We start from the raw sequence: 17,936 nt of genomic DNA on the forward strand, positions 1-17,936 counted from the left end.
AGAGAATTGTTATTCACCACTTGGTTGATTTCAAAATCAGACTACCCCTTCAGTAGGTTGCAGAGACTATGACATCACATTTATGATAATTTATTGCACAATTATGGTGGCTACATCCTTGGATTTTATTTCGTGGGAAAGTATGTTTCTACTACAGTCTCAACCATTTTCTTGGCTTATGCCTGCTCTCAGAGTTACAAGTTTTGGTATAGAGCTTTGCATGATTTTTTTCCTAACACCATAAAGGTGTTTTATAGCAACTTAAGGCTGTGTAGTTCAATTGCCTAGAGAAATATTTGCATTTTAAATTGAGACTTAGTGGAATTCACAAGCACTGTTTTAACTATTTGCTAAAAAAATGAAGTAAAATCATACTATCCTCCAACTGATTTTACTTCAATACTACTTGTGTCTTCTTCAAGAAAAACAATGAAGTTAATTTGAGAAGGCACAACTGTCATCTCCTCAGATGAGTGGCAAGAGCGATTACTAAAACTCATGGCAAGATTATAATTTAAAAGCTTCAGGTTCAGATGAAAAGATTTACACACCAACATGATATTTCATGACTAAAACTGACAAAATATTACCATGGAACATTACAAGATAAAGCAATGCAAAAGACTGAAAAATTGGGTTTCATTATTCTTTGCTGAATGTTATCTTAATTCCAACCACAAATACTTCATACTGCAAGGTAAAATTAAAAGGCAATCATCAACAGGTCTTGTAATACTATAATTACAGGACCCAACCCTTACATTTTTGCTTCTGATTCAGCAAAAATTTCACCATGCAGCATGCAAGACACACAAGTATTTTTTATAGTGTTTAGCATAGCATTTATTTGAATCTGTACAGTTTAGTTGCAAGGAATCCAAAATTCATGCAGCAGAACGATAAAATCAGAACACTTAAACTTGTTACCATCTTCAGTTACCACATAGTATAGCATTTTATAGCATCATAAGAATACTGTCTTCTGTCACACTTCCTTTTCTTCTCAGCTCCCAACCATTATTCGTTACCCAAACAGGACCCCCAAGATTACTTCTGTAGCCCAAATACCATCACGGAAAGAAATCTCAATTCTTTCGTTACCTGTATGGAAATAGTTTAAGTAGATAATGAGGACAGAAAGGGTATTCAACTCATTCAGAATCTCTAAAATGAGCTACCAGTTCCAAAATCTCTCAATCTCCTCTTTGTGAGGAACTCTGTCCTTGTCTTTACTGACCGCAGGAGAACAAATCGCAAATGGAAAACCCTGTACTCCTGGGTGCACCTAATCTATCAGGCTAAACAGGAACAGGAGGGCATTTCCATAGCATCTAACAGCAGTGGAGTTGTTGCTTTTTTTTTTTTTGCCTCAGTTTAATACCAATTTCAGAAAAGACAACTAAGTTGGAATAATATTCTGTTGCTTTGATTGGCAAAGCCTGCTTGTGTTTTTTTTTTTAATTTTTGTTTTTTAAATCATGTGTTTCCCATGCTATATGAAAGGCAGTTAAAAAAAAGAGGTAGGCTGTAACTGTCAAAAAGGAAGTACTCTATTACAAGAAAAGAAATATTAAAAAGTCAGTGAACATTCAGAGTGTTCTCACCTCACCTAGTCTATCCCTAATACATTTGACTCATTCACATCTTCTTCCCATAACAGCAGGGGAATCAGACAGGGAAGTGATGATGCAGACATGGACAGGAAGGTACCAACATAAAGTTGCCAGAACAGCACGTGGATCTTTCCTCTGCTATCTCAGTTTACTGTTTTAAGTCCATCTAACAGTTTCATGTACAGTTGCAGTGTAGGGAGCTGTACCATTCAGCACACTATACTGTGAATTGGCCTATGAAGACTCAAGAGACATTTTCCTCATCAAGAACAGCCCAGAAAAGAGCAAAAGGGAGTGAATGAGAGAGAAAGGGAATGTGAGAGGCCCCCGGGGATGTCAGCTTTATCCTCCATGCATCATTCTGGACTCACATTTGATTTAAAAACTGAAATAAAGTGAAGGTTTTTACAGATTAAAATTAATAGGAATAACAAGAAAAGCAAGGTTGGCGTGCTTTACAGCTTTTACAGATGCAGGCTAAGAGGTCCAGCAGGCGGATAGAGGCAGCCCCAGTGTCTCACAATGCCTTGTGCTACCTTCTTGCCCCACCACGAGAGCATTCAGAAAGGAGGAAGGCCCTAGCACTAGACAAGGCAGTGCTTATCCAAAGTGACTGGTTAAATGGCAAGCACCAAGCACCTCAGCAGCATACATACATGCAAGCTTCAAGAATAGAGAGAAGAGGTAACAGAACAGCAGAGACATATGAGACAGCTTACCCTAGGTAGCTATGTTTATTAAATTCACAAGCATGTTACTGCTTTCACTGTTTTTATTGTCTGCTACCATTCACCTGCTAGTCTCCACTGAATGGGGACATCAGTTTACAAGATTGGATACACTGTTTCCACACACTTCTACTTCCATCACCAGCTGATGGCTTTGTTTTTCCCTATCTGTACACAAGGCAATTAGCTTCCCAAGCACACTGACAGAGTGACATTCCCCCTTCCTCCTCCCCACAAATACGATTTCAACTTCTGGAAAGGTGCCAGAAGCAAAATGTTTGTTTACTGCAGGCAGGAAGAGCTACCTATGATTCAGACATTAGGAAGTGACAGGATGGACTGAATTATGCAATTTAAAAGTAGGAAAACAAACACCGAGTAACTGAAACAAGGGGAAGGAGGAGGAAAGAACACAAGAGACAAGTTTGGGATCTTTTCACTCACTTGTGCAGGGCTGAAGCAGCGGGAGGCTCCCATAAGGTTTCTTCACCTTTCAAGCCTTACCCTAGAGCTGCTGGCCAGGGACTTTCCTCCTTAGAGCTGAGTAAGAAACATCTGTCCAGCTCGGACACCCAGCTGGAAAGGACAGATCATGGTCTTCTTTGTTCCCTATTCCATTTAAGCAGTTGCAGCATTTACCTCTGAAATCTCAATCCTATCCTCCCTCTAACCAGCAGCAAAGGATTCAAACCACTGGGAGGCTGACATTTTCTCCCCTCTAACACAACCTTATTATGAGTTCAGTACTAGCCAGGACACTTGGGTTCATTTCACTGCCACGGGGCATTCTGAAGTAACAGAAGCCACCACTGAAGCAGCTCACCAGAAAAGGTCTCTGCCACCTCCTCAGCCCGTACTGCGCTACCCACATTGGGGAAGCAACAAGTGCAACAAAGGGAAGAGAAGGCAACCACCTGAAATTAAGTAATGGAAAGTGGGGAAAAAGGTGACCAGTAAGAAAGCTTATTTTCCAGCCACCTCAGGGAGGTAGGAACATGCTTGAGCCCTGCCTGACACCAGTTAAAGACCGACAGGAAAACCTCTTCCCATAAATAGAGAGCAGAAGCTCCCTGGTGGGAACAATTCTGCCTTGCCAGCAGTTGTTGGAAGTGAGTGGGCACCTCATCTGTGTTACTAATGACTTTGCACCTCCCCTTCATAGTGCTTTCGACTGACTCCCAACAGAACATGCTTAACCAAAAATTCTGATTATGCAGATTGTTACTGCAATTTAGAAGTGGGTCCATTCCAATGCTAGAACAGCCACGTAGAACATTTGAATCAGTCAGCTGTGGCAGTACTACAAGAGAATGCCACCAAAAACACTAGCAAATTTAGGTAAGATACTGCTTCATTTGTAGAACTATATGAAGACATTCCCGCTACTATTCATAAATAAACTGTCTTCCCCCCCCCCCCCCAGTCTTGGAGCAGTAGAGATTCACAGATAAACTGAGCTGCCAGGTCAGGGAAAAACGCAAAGGACCATGAAAAGGCAATTACCTTAGCGTTAGAAGTACACACCATAGCAGAAAACTCTGTAGTTACTTGTCCTGGCACAAAATCACCCTGGGATGAAACCAAGGTTAAGTTTCCCAATTTACACTAATGAGTCACTTCAATGCTACTCTTTACTTCATACCTCTTTCCCTCCCTGCACCTAAATCTCCCTTCCCCTTTCAAAATCTCCAGAAAGGAAAAAACAAACAAAAAAACAAAACAGATGTCATCTTAGTAATAACCAACCCTTGAACATGCGCAAGTGTTCTATCTGCTGACACAACTTTAATAGTAAAAACAGTAGCTTAAGTTACTTGTCACAGAGCTGACAAGCTTATGCATTTTAACCTCATTTGTGCACAAAGACAATTATTAGATAGGTGACAATTCAGAAGGTGACATTACCTCACCCTCGAGCTTTAAGGATGTCATTTTACTTTGAGTAACAAACAAATCATTAGACTTACCTACGCAGCATAACACAAACTTTCAGTAACAATCGTGTAGAAACTGTACGTGACAAGGCATTAGTATATGCAAGAACCAGGACACTGTTACACTTGACACTTACTCTTGCGCTTCTTCCTTTCAAGTTATCTCCCATAGCAACAGAAAATGATTTAGTAAATACAAAGTTTACCTAATGTCATCACAAGAACATCACTACTTATAACATACAATTAAATGAAAGAAACATTTCTTTAATGAAGAGCACCACGCAAAAAAAAATAATAATAACTGTGGCATTCTATAACAAGTGAAGTATTCAAAAGGGATACCATGGTATTAGTTTGTAGCTTAAATCTCATATTAAGTTCATATAGATCCCTACTTCCTAGGAAGGCAGAACTGCCAGTCCAGATCGCGCCCATTAACTACCTCTGATGCTTTCAGCACATCAGCAGAGCTAGGAATAGACTGGATCATAGGTGAATCAATGGAACTAGTCAGAACACAATATTTTGGAAGCCTCCTTTTGTCACGCCCTAAATCTCCACATGTTCATTCTTACAGCTGTGAGATGTTTTCGATCCAAGTCCTTTGGAATCTCCTGCATTCCTCACTCAGACCTCATACGGCAGAGCTCCATGGCCTAATCTGTTCTGGGAAAAGCAAGCCTCTTCAGACTCAGACTGCACTGAATAGCCTCCCCTTTACCTCTCATCTCCCCTTCTTTTCTTTTACCTATATAAAGACAAATCACCAATGTATTACCTAAGTTTGTGTAGTATTTCAATATCCTGTTAGCTGTTCCTCGACAAAAAGTACACAGTATCAATCCATACAATATCCACTACAAGCAGCAGACAAGTTATCCCCACTGTCTTTCCTAGTATGTTTTTTTCTCTTTAGTAATTCCTGGGCAGGGGCAAACTTGCTGCCAGTGTTTCAGCATGCTTCCAAGGATCACAAAATTGTATACGCCTTTTTGTTTGTTTTGATTATAACTGTTTGTCAGATTATGTATATGGACTTTGGACTTCACCAATACTAACTACTGCTCACATAGTAGACCTAGCTGTTTCAAAATGCAATCCTTCCCAACTATCAACCCTCCCTGCACCATCCCCCTCAAAACCAAGCCCAACTTTCCTATTACACCTGATCCTGCTTAAGAATCTGCATAGGAACATAAGCACCAGAAAACTGTCAACAAAGCACACAAAAAGCACGAATGGGAACATTTGTCTAGCATGTTACATGCCTCAGAGCAGTTCTTCATACAAAGGAAGATGACAAACTGACACTATTTTCACAATTGCTTCATTTATATGTATGTAAATGCATATATAGTTATCGTTCTACTTTAACTCTTAGGATCAAAAATCTGTTTTTATTTGATAACATGTACATATATCCTTTTTTTAATAACTCCTTCTAATGCACTGTGAGTTTCGTGTGTTGATCATATCAAAAGTCTGTTTGAAGGCAGAGGAATTAACTGTGTTTGAATAGCTTCCTGTATTCTTATTCTATACCCCAAATCTAATCCCACGAACTCCTCTTGTCAGCAATAAACACCTACACAAGGTTTATTTTGCTTTTGAATCCCAAGCCCCAGACAACACGGAAAAATAAACTCAAGCCTTTCTATTTTTGTGTTGTTTTTCTTTTTCCCTTTTCTTTTGAGGCAAAAATACTGAAAAGCTCAAAAGCAGCTGTAACCCCAGCGGAGAGAAACGTGCTTGCCCACACCACTGAAACACATCACATTCCTTTTGGGGTGGAGACAGACTTACCCTGAAGGAAGGCAGGCAGCAGATCTGCCATCACCCTGCCCCAAGGCTGGCTGTGCTGGAAAGTGGGTGGGGAAGCAGATTCAGTCTGTGACAGCCACTATCTCCACTGCCACAAAGGTTTTATCTCTTGTTGTTTTCACTCATAAAAGAGAAGAACAACCATCACGTGACCACCCAGCCTGCTGGAAAACTCCAATGTCAAGAACAGGCAAAGAGAAAGATTGCTTTTGTCCTGCTAGACAAGGTCATCCCTATAACCTATCTCCATTCCCACGCACCTCTACCTGCAGAAAGCCACATGGCCTCGTCTGCAAACACCCTGACATCAAGATCCCTAACTCAAGGTTGCCAGTGTTTGGCAGATGACAAAAATAACCTCCTTTAGAAAAAGCAAAGAAGGCAAAGTTTGTTCTTTGAGAATTTCTGACAAGTCTAAAATGCAGCCCCTGAAAAATGAGATCTTTTTTTAGAATCATTCTGCCAATGAAGTGCCATACTAGCAAAACTAGAATACAGCTGCGCGTAAGTGGCAGACTGGTAAACTAACTTGGCACGGTGTCCTAGCAGAAACATCCCCTCTTCAAGGCATGCTTCACAGTGCGGTGGCTTCACGCTGATGGCCTTCACCATGCTGCTCTCTCACTCCTCCTCCTCAACTGAAGATGGCAGGCAGAAAATATGACGGGGGAAAAAAAAAGGCTCAAGGGTTGGGATCAATTTAATTAAAGGGAAAAGAGAAAACAAGAAGCAAAGGCTGCACAGAAGTACATGACCTTCAGCCACATACTGGAAAGCAGGACTTCAATGAGCATAGCAGCTGATCATGGGGACAGAGCTCTTGGTACAAGAGCCATCTCCTCCCTCCCAGAATGTGTCACTGTACGGTGTGGAATACCGCTTTGGTGGGTTTAGGTCAGTTGTTTTGGTATGTCACTTCCACAACTCTTGCCTACCCCCAGCCTCCTGGCTTTGGAGAGAACCCTACTGAGACGCCAGCACAGCTCAGCAACAGTGAGATAATTGGTGTGATATCAGCTTTGTTCTAGCTACAGGTGCAGAGCACAGTACCATACAGGCAGCTCTGGGGAAGTGACCTTGATCCCAGTCAGAGCCAGCACACAGAACTACATTTATTATGAAGAGGGAGTTCAGTAGTCAGTTCAATCCCTTTCATCTCAGTGAAAGTCACCATATGCGTATTTCCCTCGTGGATATTGCTAAGACAGACAAACACTACAACGTAAGATTATTTTTACAACTGAAAGCAAAGTGGCATGTTCCAAAATAAAACTTTTGTTAACAGCTGGAAGCAAGACCAAACACAAGTACAAAAACGAGAGTTTCTTAGAAGCCAGCAGAAAATGCAACTAGCATAAACCTAACGCTATTTGTACAACTACAAATATTTTCTAAAGTAAATAACACAGAAATAAAAAAACTGCTATAGCCTATTAAAGAATTGATAAAGAAGGAATTGCAAATAAACAGTACTTCCCTTTTGATCTGGAGATGGCAGAACTTCTTCCTGCTCCCCAGCCCCCCCAAAAAAAGAAATGTAGTATTGCCTTAGAAACAGTTGGTTTCACATATGTGAATCTTAATTCACACTAGAGTCCCTAGAATAACAGCAAATAACACAGAACTAACAATATTCACCTGTACACAACATACCTGCCTTGACAAGATGATCTCTTTTTGTCTGATCTTTCCGCCTGCCTTGCTCAAGTAATTTGCATGACATAAGGTCTTTCCCTCCTAGTGAAACACTGCAATTAAATTGCAACAGATTAAATTGCTTCTATTGGCAATAAAATGATTAGTCACTGAAGCATGGAAAATTTTAAGGTCAGTTTAAAAAAAAGTCTCGAGATGTTTGTCACTGCAATACTACAGAAGAAGTTAGAATGAAAAGTAAGGTGGTGTACCTTCATTTCATCGGCTCTATGTAAAAACAAAACTTGCATCCCACCAGTTGTACTTCTCTTCTTGATTTAAAACAATATTTCACCCAATATCATTTGGTGAAGTCTATTTTCCAGACTTGAAAAATCTAATAGCAAAACTAGATAAACATTAAATACCCAAATCAGAGCCACCTACAGTAAATAAAATTTCACTCTTCCTTAAAACTACAACATCTTGAATCATTGATGCTCCTTCCACTTATTAACCAAGATTCCACTCAAAGCCAGGAGCACAAATGAGAAAAACGAGAAATGAATTGTCCTAAAGATCAATGAGATTACATCTGATTCTAAGCAATTGATCCAAAAGCCATGGCAAAAAAGGCAATTGAAAAAAACAAACAACAAAAAACAACATCACGTCCCAGAAGCATATGAACAATTGTTCCAAGATTTTAAGATTTTATTTTTTTAAAAGGACACTGGAAATGATTTTCTAACATTCTCTTCTTTCTAAAGGGAGACCGTTCAATAACCAAAAAAGGAAGAATGAAAATCAAAGGGTTACAGCTCACCTGGATGGTGTCCTCATCAACCAAAAATAACACTGCTGTACAAGCATTTGGGAGTAGTAAAGCACTTCCAGAAGGCTCCAAAATTGATGTTCATTTTGACAGTCAAGGCCTAGACTTTTTAGAGCTAAACTGTCCAACAAAAACATTCCTTTTCTCAAGGTACTCAATTCACATTTATTTTACATAAATCCTTTCCCTAACATTTGGAGTTACATTTGGACTAAAATGCAGAAAAAATAAGGTCATCTATGTTTAACCGCAAGCTAAATTCAAGGTAGTTCATGATTTCCTTTGACTTGAAAGTATACGTTGCTTAAACTCAGCTTTCAATAGTGCAAGATTTTATGTGAACATGGAGTATCAACTGCTACGCAGCATCACAAAAAGCTGGAAACAAAATTCACAGTGTGTATCAATACAGTGTGTTATATGAAAATCAGAATAACTTATCTTTCTTAGGACACGTACAGATGATAAATACTTGCACGTGGAGTTCTACACTGCAAAAAGCAAGGCTTTTTTGCCCGAAGAGTAAGCATGCAAAGGTAGGCATATCCCCAAAGTTATACCCAAGATCATTTTAGCATCTCCCGTCAGCACACACAACCTGCTTCTACTAGCAAAGCAAACATTAGATTTACTTGCGCTTTCAAATTCGTGAGTTAGGACTTACTAACTGATATTTAAAAATATCCAATGTCACGATACTGTTCCTGTACAGTGCACAGAAGAAGGGAAGGAAGAGGCTTCCTTTCAGAACGTAACACTTCTACACTTACTCCTGCAAAATCATCAGCAACTCCTGGAGAAGCATAAGCACAACCAAGTTCAGAATACTAAGCTGGCATGTAACATTACCTGGTTACAGCCACATGCCTTGAGTTCTTCCCACCCAGCTTTACAGGGACAGCACTCTGATGTTAAACCAGCTCATCTTGTTGTGTTGTTGTTGGTTGTTTTTTTTTTTTTATTGTGTGTAAATTGACTGGCTCCTTAGTTCTGCTCACTATACTGAAGCAAGATCACAAGAGGTTTTAACACAAACAGGTGCCTTCCAGAAAAAGTGCTATTGTCATGCACTTCAGCTTCTACCAGATTACAAGTGTTCTGATGAACAAAACATTTCTTAACACCATTACATCTCTTAGCACATTTAAGTATTACTCAAGAGAGAGGAGCTACCCACATGATTAGTGCCAAAGAAGACCAGAGTGAAATGCTCAGTTTTTATTACTTCCCTACCTATACCAGCTTAAGACAATGCTTCAAAACATCGATAGCTAGTTTAATAGCTTGTTCCTTTCTTGATTGGTGCCTACAACTACAACCATTTGAATGAACAGTAGAATGCCATGCAACCTTGTCTGAAATATATCAGTACCCCTCGATTGTCTTGGGGAAATCAAGTTTATTCCTCATTTTTAAACACTTCATTTTTAAATAATTAAAAATGTGATAAATAATGGGAGTCAAATAGCCAAAAGGATTTTTAGTTACCAGCTAACCCGAAGAAGTGCTTTTTCTTCCTCCAATATAGTCTGTAAGATGGTTCTGCTGAAATTTTACCTTTTAGTTCAGTCTAAGTAGAACATGTTAGAATATCGAGAATTATTATATTCTCAGTTAGAAAGAGAACAAAAAGAAGTTTAGCTTCAGCTCTACCACTCTATACTTAAAAAAAAAAAAACAAGAATCACCTGCTCTTTACATCAGTAGACTCTACAAATCAATTGCAGCAATTGAAGCATCAACACTAAAACCTTTATTTTAAGCATATCCAGTTATCATTCTCAGCCCCAGACACCACCCAAATGAAAGCAAAGTAGTCCGCAGGAGAGAATTTAGAAGACTCACTCACATTCACTCCAGTTTTTCTCCCTAGCTTTACCAAGAGCAGCTGTGTTGAAGTATCTGGTGGCTTCCTAACACAACAGCAATAAAAAATTCTATATGCTGCTGCCATAAAGAATGAGCTATTTAAACAGGCACATGCACAGCAGACTTGCAACGTTACAGAACTGTGAAGCCATGGTTTGCTATCACTGATGGGGAAAAAAGGGATTGCGAATTACATCTTTAAAAAGAAGAGAACCACAGCAGTAGAAGCGCAAGTTGGTGACAGTTGGTCAAGACAAGGGCATAGAAGTTCCCAAAATTGAAGGCAACAGAAGAAGTCAGGGAAGGAAACAATGCAGAATGTAACAGAAGTCACAAAACTTAGTGGTCTGTATCCTTGGGCAGAAACAAGTTCTTTTCTGCGACTCACACAAACACTGCACAGGCTGCAGAGACTTGTGCAGGATTTAGCCCCAGTTCCCTTTCCCTTCCTTTCTCCTGCATCTTGATCTCAGAGCTGCAGCTGACACTAGAAGTTACTCTTACTTTCCCCCAAAATCTGCAGCTGAAAACGACCAGCCTGTTCCAGCAAATAAGCTGTTCTGCACACCAGCTCCAGGGAACCAACAACAGGTGCCAGTGGTTACTGGAAAGTTTCTTCTGTACCCAGAACTCATGAACGTGACATTAAAATAGGACTCATAAAAGGAGGGGGGAAGATATGCATGGCATTAAGCCACACATCCAAGTAAATCTGATTTTTCCACCTGCAGGATAGTTTCCTTTCTTTTTTTAGCCTCCAAATGATTGTAACCTTTAATATCGCGTCCAACTACTTCAAACTAAAAATTACCGTCCCTGTGAAACATATGTCTGTGTGCTAGCTTCAAAGTGCTCCTTTTCACCCTTCCTAAGAACTGCTGCCATATTTAACTGAAATTTCAGACTTTTTATCTCCCTTCCCAGATGGTAAACTGGATTTGCCCCAACACTTGCATGCTAAAACTAATAGGGCGTGAAGTTACAATTTTCCATATATATGTGAAAAGTATGTGTTGCAGAGAAACAGTTTCCTAATGAAATCACTTTCCCATCTTTTCTTCTAGTGCAGCCTCTTGAAACATCACCAGGATAAAATATGGCTTCGAAAAAACACAGCTTTTCTGTGTCCCAGCACAAGCATAGAATTACAGAGAGCAGGAGCCAAAGCTTCAATGAGCACACTCACTTAAAATTCACTCACATTTGTCAGCCTTTGCTTTGCTTAAAGATGGCTATTACTTCTATGCCTTTAAAACGAATGTGAACCTTTAGCCCACAACTGATCAGGCACCACAGATAAGCAAGAGGAATTTTACTTCAAATACTGCTTTCCCTTATACAGGAGAGTACAAACAGAAATCAGTTGGCAACAATGTGCAGCTTATGACCTTATGGCCTCCAGTGCATCCAGATGTTAAATCAAGTCCGCTGATGTGAGCCTGCCATATGATCACTTATATTCTGCATCCTTAAAAGCAGATCCCTGTTTCAAGTGAAAATAAATTATTTCTTGAAGACAGGGTGCCACTTGACGAGAAGTATAGTCAGTTTTTCCCTCAAAGGTTCTGATGTTACTCTAATATGGAAGCAGAAATACACTGAAAGAACAGTTACTAGGAAAGAAAGCTAACCTCTTTAGGAACTCATTTATGGTATCATTTTAAGACAGCAAACTCTTACTTACACTTTCTTGCATAATTAATTTAACTGTACATGATTTGGAGTCCAAGTGGAAAATTAACTCCAACTTTAGCAAAATGAAGTTTTCCCAACCACTACACAGCGGTACAGTGGCATCCTCTGAGCATACACACACACAGAGGCTCAGCCAAAAATGCAGCCCATGTCCAATCCACCAGGGAAGCGCAGCTCTCCTGTGACCCGTCAGGTCATGGCCTGCAGGTCCGATCCTGCATCCTCTGCACAAACAGAATTCTTGCCATTGGGAACCGGTGAATGGACCATTCCTCTGTTTTTAAGCTTAAACACTCCCATTTCACCAATTCCCTGGAATGTAAAAAAACTGTCCATAAAAGAAAAAGTTCTTTTTCAAGAAGTGATCGTTAATCTCTAACAGATTAAAAATGGCATGGTTGCACTTGGTTCCATGCTCAGGAAATCTCAAATCAAGGTTTAGCTGTTTCAAAAACACTGACAACTGCAAAGGCCGTTTCTATTTCAAGCCCACCTAACAAGCTTAACAAAGATTTAAAAATAAAAATAATTTAAAAAAAAAGCCCCAACATTTTGTACCAATTAGACAGATCCCATGGAGCTGCGCCGGTGCCAATGGGAAAGGGCCCGGCGCAGAGGTTCCTGGCATCACCCACGCCTCCTACGTGACCCGACAGCGGCCCGGCTGCACCCCGAGCCCCAGCCTCGCCGCTGCCCTGTCACAGAATCTGCCCTCTCAGCAGAGACGCTCCATTTTCCTGCGAACTAAATGTCAGCTCCGCCGAAGCCTCTGCTAAAACATTTACTTTTGAGCAACAGCGGGTAGCCAGAAAAAAGAAGGAAAAGACTTCACCCCCCTCCTCCCGATCTATAGAGCTCCGGTCCCAAGGGCAAAGGCTCCGTGCAGGGCATCCCCGCGGCGGCACCCCCCGACCGAGAGCGACCTTCCGCCGCCCCCCGCGCCGCCCCGGCCCCCGAGCAGCACCGGCAGCGGCCGGCGAGTGTTTACGTTTAAAATACATCTACACGGAGCACGGATCCAAAGGGAAGAGGGGAAAAACTCCGCCCCTCTCCCGCTCCCGACTCCCTCGGAAAAGCGACCGAAGCGGGGCAGAAACATCCGAGCAAAATAAAGAAGAAAGAAGAAAAGGAAAGCGGGGCCGGGAAGGCGGCGGGACGCTGCCGGCCGCAGGGCACCCTGTCCGGGCCCAGCGGGAGGCACCGCGCGGCGGAGGCCGGGCCGGGCGGGGGTAGCGGGAGAGCCGAGAGGGGAAGGGGGCACTCACGTAGCGCTTCAACTTCTTCTCCGGTGGGGACTTTCGGAGCCAGCCCGAGCAGACCACCTCCCCGCCGCTCATGGCTGGGCCGCCCGCCTCGTCCTCCTCCTCCTCCTCCTCCTCCGGCGGCAGCGGCCGGGCCGGGCCGAGGGAACCCCGAGACGCAGTGGCAACACCGCGCCCGCTCCGGCCTCCTGGGGCTGCGGGGCGAGGGAAGGGGCGGGCGGGAGGGATGGGCGCGTGCTGTGTGTGTCTGTTTCTCGCGCACAACGAGCGGCCGGAGCGGAGGGCGTGCGGGGCCGGGGCGGCAGGTTCCCCCTTCCTCCTTCTCCTTCTCGTCCCGCAGCCGCCGTCTCACACACGCATCGGGAGAGCCGACGGGGCCAGCCGCCGCCCCTCCGCCGCAACTCGAGCTCCGGCGTCCCGGGGCAGGCTCCGGCCACCGCCCCGCCTCGCTGGCACCGCCCCGCGCCGCGGGACCCTCCCGCCCCTCGGCCCCGCTGCCTGGCGGGACGCGGCGCAGCGCTGCCTTCCTCCTCCCCCTGCGCCGGGAGGAGCGGGGGAACGGCCCCGCCACCGCGGCCGCCTGTCCCCCCGACTCCGCCGTGGGGTCGGGTCTTCTCCCTGCCGGATGGATTTGTCCCGCTCCTCGCGGCCCCCAGCCCTCAGCGGTACCGGCGCCTCCCCGCTCCGCCCGCCCCCAGCGCCGGCCCCGCGGGCGTCCCGAGCGGCGGCTGCCCCGAAACTCGGCCGGAGCCTCTCACACAACGAGGGCCGGGCGGGGCGGGCACGCGCTTCCAGAGGCTGCTGGGAGCTGTAGTCGGCGCACGACAGGGAGGGAGCGGCCGCGGGGAATGCGGCGGCGCGGGGCGGGAGGGACGCCGGCAGCGGCCGTGAGCTGAGCTGGGCGGCGGTGGGACAGGGGGAAAAAGACGCTGAAGAAGCGCAGCTCGCTTTTCCTAGCCCACCTGAGTCGCTTTTAGTTCTGGTATGGGGCGTGGGGGAGCGCGAGGAGGGAGCGCGAGGAGGGAGCGCGTCGGCTCCCGGCTGCGAAGGACGGCTCTGTGAGCGAGCGGCGATCTGAATAACAAAGCTGCGGCCGGAGCGGCGGTTAGCGCTGTAGAATGCGCCGCGGCACAGTTCATTAGAGATGAAAAAAAACAGAAAGCCATAAAAACTGCATTAAAAACACCTCGGCGAAAGTAAGCTCCTCTCTGCAAGTCTGAAGTTGCCTCGATGGAATAAAAAATAAATAAAAGAGAGAAAGAAAAACCGCCGTAGAAGTTGGGCTGTGAGCGCGGAGAAGTCGGCCTTCTCCCACCCAGCCGCTGCTGCCGCCGTCGGCTCCGTGCCCCGTGTGTGCAGTGCGTGCGCCTGCAGGGCTCCCCTTTGGCAGGCGTACGCCTCAGCGCCAGCGGGAGAAACGAGGAGACTGATGCGTAAGGTGATCCCTAATGTCGTTCAATTGAGAGACCAAACTCATTCGTTCAACAAGTGATTTTTGATAATGCTCTCCGCTAAAATAAAATAAAATAAAATAAAGTTTCTACAAATAAAGAGATAGGTTTGGTGGTTTGGTTTGGTTTGGTTTCCTCTGTTATCTAATTGCAGGCTTTGGGATGGTCCCGCTGCTTGCTAGCAGCAGTGCTCTTCCACCGCAGAGAACTAGTCCCCCTAGTGTGCCTTCGCTGCAGGAAGCGCGCTGCTGCTTGCTGGGATCCTTCAAGCTGCATTGTATTAGATTGCCAGACAGCGTCTGTATCATTTTCACAGGATCGTTTGCAGAAATAACAGGAAAATGAGAGGTGAAAGCCTGGAGTCGTTAAAACCTGTGCAGCCATTCACCATAATTCTTTCATTCTTGAAGCGTTAACAACTGGCGAAGCGCTATTGAGTACGAAAAGAAAGGTGGTAAAAGAGAAAAATATTTCTGCCCATAAAATGTGAAAAAGATAAAATAGGTGAATGTTGTGCTTTGTCAACGTTAAAAGCGTGCGCGTCCTAGCGTGCAAACAGTCCTCGCTGACATCTCTACACACCAACTCTGCAACTACCTCAGCGGGCCGCCAAGAAACACAGAAGAGAAGGTGCTGTGATGCATGGAGCCAATGAACATGGACTAGGCTAGGCTAGGTTTAAGTTTTAAGCTGACTTTTGCTGTAATTCTTTTGTTTAAGCCGCTCATGCAATTTTTAAAGAATTTCCACATTATTTCCAAATGTCAGATAAGACCACAACATTTTCCACTCCTCTTTAGAAATCTGGAGCCAATTTAGTATTATCAGAGCATGAATGTGTAGAATCAGTGTGAATATAATAAAAATGCCATTGTCATTAGGGTGTTATAGCATGATCCAATCGCTTGTTTAAATCCCATTAATTATCACTAATCTCGAGGGCTAATCAAGTACAGTCTTCTGGTGTAAACAGACTCTATGGAAGCACCAACTAAACAAGTTATCTGACCCAAGGACACACAGTTGTCCAATTTCAAAACACTGTATTTGTATTTTAAAATACTCTGAGACCAGGGTTGCCTGCATTCATTTGTCATAGAGCTTCAATAACAATCCATTTTCTTGAAAACAGTTTTGCAGAGCCACATTTTGTGTGAGGGTTTCATCTCTACCATGGAATGATAAATCATGGGAGAAATAATGTCAAAAATAGCAATAAATAAGTAATAAAAACTTCTGTTTAGACCATATCTTGTGGTCGAGTCTCATGAAATTCCTGAATTTAGTAAAATGTACCATATTAAAGAAAGATTTCCAAGTGACTAAAATCTTGTCTAATGGACTGATGCTTTTCTAATGACACTGGATTTCCCATCCTGCTCTCAAGCATTTGAATTACCCATTCCTGAAATTAGGATAAAAGTTGCAAACACCTCTGTCAAGAGTGGATGTTTCAGCTAGTTTTCTTGCTGTGGTTTGGCTTTGAGACTTTAAACGAGGCCAAGCGTGGCCCCTTTTGACACAGTCCCGATCTCGTGCAGGGAGGTGTGGGCCCAGCCGATGGCGGTGTGCTGGGGAAGCTGACACAGAGTCACTGGGTCGTGCTGCCCTTGGGCTGACCAGCCGCTGTGGCAGTGTGTCAGGATGCGGCTGCCCTCTCCTCTCCGTCCCTGCAGGTTATAACCGTACAAGGGCGCTGTTATTCAGGAAGCTCGGAGAATAAAGATCCTTTGAGCTCAATTAATAGCACTATGGAGATCTTTTGTGTTCTTGTTCAAGGACTGTCCTAGAGGGAAAAGGATTTACTCTGCCTCGCTAGCTTATCAGTGATGGCCTAAAAAGCTGAAGAGGTTTTGCTGTGCACGTTAAAATCAGTCCTGCTCTTTAGTTTTCTATAGTCATAGTTCTGAGGAGCTGATGCCTTTTTTTCCATGTGAGTTTCCCTTGCTTTACACTGACCATTTTTCTACTAGCAGTAAGAAAATGATGCACTGTCACCAGTCGTGTTGCAGTCAGTTGAGGCTTTCCCTATCTCTAAAAAAGAAGCTTACAATTGGCATCTATGTGTAGCCAAGGAGCGGACATGTCCAGCTGACCCACGAAAGAAGGGAGCTCGGCTGGAATGCCAGCATAACTCCAGGCCCAGCTACTGCACAGTTGCGTGTGTTACTATTTATGAATCCCTGTTGTCGTCCAAGTCAGCATCCATTTTGTGATCAGACACTGCCATGAGCAGTGTTGTGCAGAACTCTGAACAAAATGCTGCACTGAGAAAGTGGTACTGTGCTCTGGTGTGTGACTGCCATGCATGCAGTCATGGGGTTCTTGCCACAGTGCAGCTAATTGCCTTGGACGTCAGGCACCTCTGACTTGAGTTGTCTCGGTTGCTGCCTTCCTTCTATGAAAGATGCTTTCATTCCTCCACTGACTTTGTGTTCATTTATGAGTGCCTTCTAAAGTGTTTTAAATGGCTTCTCTGAAATTTCAGAGTAGACTGTTTATATAATTCACCACATAAAGTAGGTCATGTGTAAATCAATTTGCTCCTGGTTTGCCTGCCAAGCCCTCTTGACAAAGGAAACAGGAGCTGATAGATGAGAAGATTAAATTCATATGGATTTGTTTCTAAAAATATAAATGATACTAATTTCTCATGCAAATGGCTTAGGAATTCTGGACTTGCGTAAGACACCGCTTGCTAGGTATCTTGACTTTGTATGGTATAATGCAAAAAACTACACATTCCTCCAGTAGTTTCACACTGCTGCCTCATTCAGCTGCGGCTCCTTGTAATGATGTCTAAGCTCTTCTATGCCCTTTGATAAATAAAGCTTGCACTTTGTCGTGGCACAAGAAACTTAAAACTCTAATGAAAAAAAAATGCATTTTGTATGTCAGACTGTATCGCAAAACATGTTTGGGTATTTATGCAACAGTGAATCGGTGCAATAATCTTTCAAGCTTGAAAAAAATCTCCAGTAGACATTTGTTTTTATCTCACATATCTCTCCCTTTAGTTCAGAAATATTCAATATTCAATATTCAAATATTCAGTAAATTCAGTCTACAGAGTTCTTTTGGTCAGTTCGT

General features: G+C 43.5%; 1 protein-coding gene across 3 annotated transcripts in view; it reads right to left on the reverse strand.

Annotated features, from left to right (window-relative positions):
* The window catches only part of GAB1 (GRB2 associated binding protein 1), a 100,938-nt gene extending 87,158 nt beyond the window's left edge, over positions 1–13,780 (reverse strand). Inside the window, exon 1 of one of the 3 annotated variants that reach the window (XM_021394098.1) lies at positions 13,399–13,780. In XM_021394098.1, coding sequence (XP_021249773.1) covers positions 13,399–13,470 — 72 coding nt within the window. In that variant the 5' untranslated portion in view covers positions 13,471–13,780. The remainder of the gene's footprint in view (positions 1–13,398) is intronic. The other 2 variants (XM_021394095.1, XM_021394097.1) reach the window with 2 other exon arrangements.

Source organism: Numida meleagris, chromosome 4 (assembly GCF_002078875.1).
Source record: "Numida meleagris isolate 19003 breed g44 Domestic line chromosome 4, NumMel1.0, whole genome shotgun sequence".
Taxonomy (NCBI): domain Eukaryota; kingdom Metazoa; phylum Chordata; class Aves; order Galliformes; family Numididae; genus Numida; species Numida meleagris.